The sequence below is a fragment of the Anneissia japonica genome, unplaced genomic scaffold (assembly GCF_011630105.1).
Source record: "Anneissia japonica isolate Jap-2015-1 unplaced genomic scaffold, ASM1163010v1 scaffold50781_len3858_cov99, whole genome shotgun sequence".
Classification (NCBI taxonomy): domain Eukaryota; kingdom Metazoa; phylum Echinodermata; class Crinoidea; order Comatulida; family Comatulidae; genus Anneissia; species Anneissia japonica.
The window spans coordinates 2087-3466 of NW_022700880.1; the positions used below are offsets into that span (position 1 = coordinate 2087).

Sequence of the window (1380 nt, forward strand, 5' to 3'; positions counted from 1 at the left end):
CTCATAACTGGTAGGCCCACAACTTTACAACCGTGTCCGAATACATTTCAAATCCATACATTATTTGATGACAAAGATGATTTCCTCAGTCTGTCAGTTGAAGAAAGAAAGTTTCTTGAAATCATGGAGAAGGAAGGCGGACTTCGGGATGGCAAGTGGACAGCACCGCTGCCTTTCAAGAAGCTAAGAGAACGTCTCCCAAATATTAGAGAGCAAGCATGGTCGCGAGCTCAAATACCCAGGAAAAACATGGACAGAAATCCTCTTAAAAAACAACACATGCTTGATTTCATGGATGGAGTTATCAATAAAGGGCATGCAGAAGTTGCTTCTCCATTGAAGAATGATGAAGAGTTGCCGGGTTGTTACCTTCAAGAATGGAAATCCTGGAAAAATGATTTAAAAGAACTACAAAACGTTTCAGTACCCACTTACCTTTGGTGAAATGGTTGGACTTCATGTGTTTTGTGACGCATCGGAAGTAGCAGTTGCCGCCGTAGCCTACTTGGTCAGTAAAGAGGGTGAACAGAGACACACAGGTTTTGTCTTTGGTAAGTCGAGGTTATCGCCGAAAGCGGGACACACAATCCCTAGACTGGAGCTGTGTGCAGCCGTATTGGCTATAGAGATAGCAAAAGTAATCTGTGCTGAAGTCGATATACCTTCTCAGGAGGTGACCTATCATTCGGACAGCAAGGTAGTCTTAGGATACCTAAACAACACAACTAGGCGTTTTCATACATACGTAGCAAACAGGGTGTTTAAAATCTTGCAATTTTTTATCCCCATCAATGGAAGTACGTTCATACAAGCAAAAACCCTGCGGACCATGGGACACGCCAGGTAGCTGCACGAAACATGAAAGATTGTCCATGGCTTAAAGGTCCTCATTGTTCAGTATTCAACGTAGATGTACCAGAATGGTTTCCCTTGGTAAGTCCTCAACAGGATAAAGAACTCAGACAAGAGGACAAAGTGATTGTTATGAAGACAAATGTACATGAATTTTGCCTTTTGGAAAGATCCAACAAGTTTTCATCTTGGGAAAGCTTGATTAGGCCCATTACTCTACTTATACATGTGGCTTGTTCATTCCACTACAAAAATAACGATGATCATTGCAAAGGGTGGCACCATTGCCGTCTGAATGATATAGCTCTAAAACAGAGAGCAGAGAAGTCGATAATCAAACAGGCACAAGAAAAATTCTATCAACGAGAACTGAGAAGCCTGAAAAGCAGCAAACCGCTACCCAACGACTCATCAATACTATCACTGGCTCCCATGCTTAATGAAGATGGGTTAATCTGTGTTGGGGGGCGACTCAGGAAGGCGACTCTTCCAATTATCATGAAGCACCCTATTGTCGTACCGGGTAAG

General features: G+C 42.8%; 2 protein-coding genes across 2 annotated transcripts in view; both read left to right on the forward strand.

Moving 5' to 3' along the window:
- Positions 1-444, forward strand: part of LOC117103452 — a 2050-nt gene extending 1606 nt beyond the window's left edge. Inside the window, exon 2 of the mRNA XM_033244011.1 lies at positions 15-444. Coding sequence (XP_033099902.1) covers positions 15-444 — 430 coding nt within the window. The remainder of the gene's footprint in view (positions 1-14) is intronic.
- Position 445: 1 nt separating this feature from the next.
- Positions 446-847, forward strand: LOC117103453. The gene has a single exon (XM_033244012.1). It carries the CDS (start codon positions 446-448, stop codon positions 845-847), a length of 402 nt encoding a protein of 133 aa, XP_033099903.1.
- The last annotated feature ends 533 nt before the right edge of the window (positions 848-1380 follow it).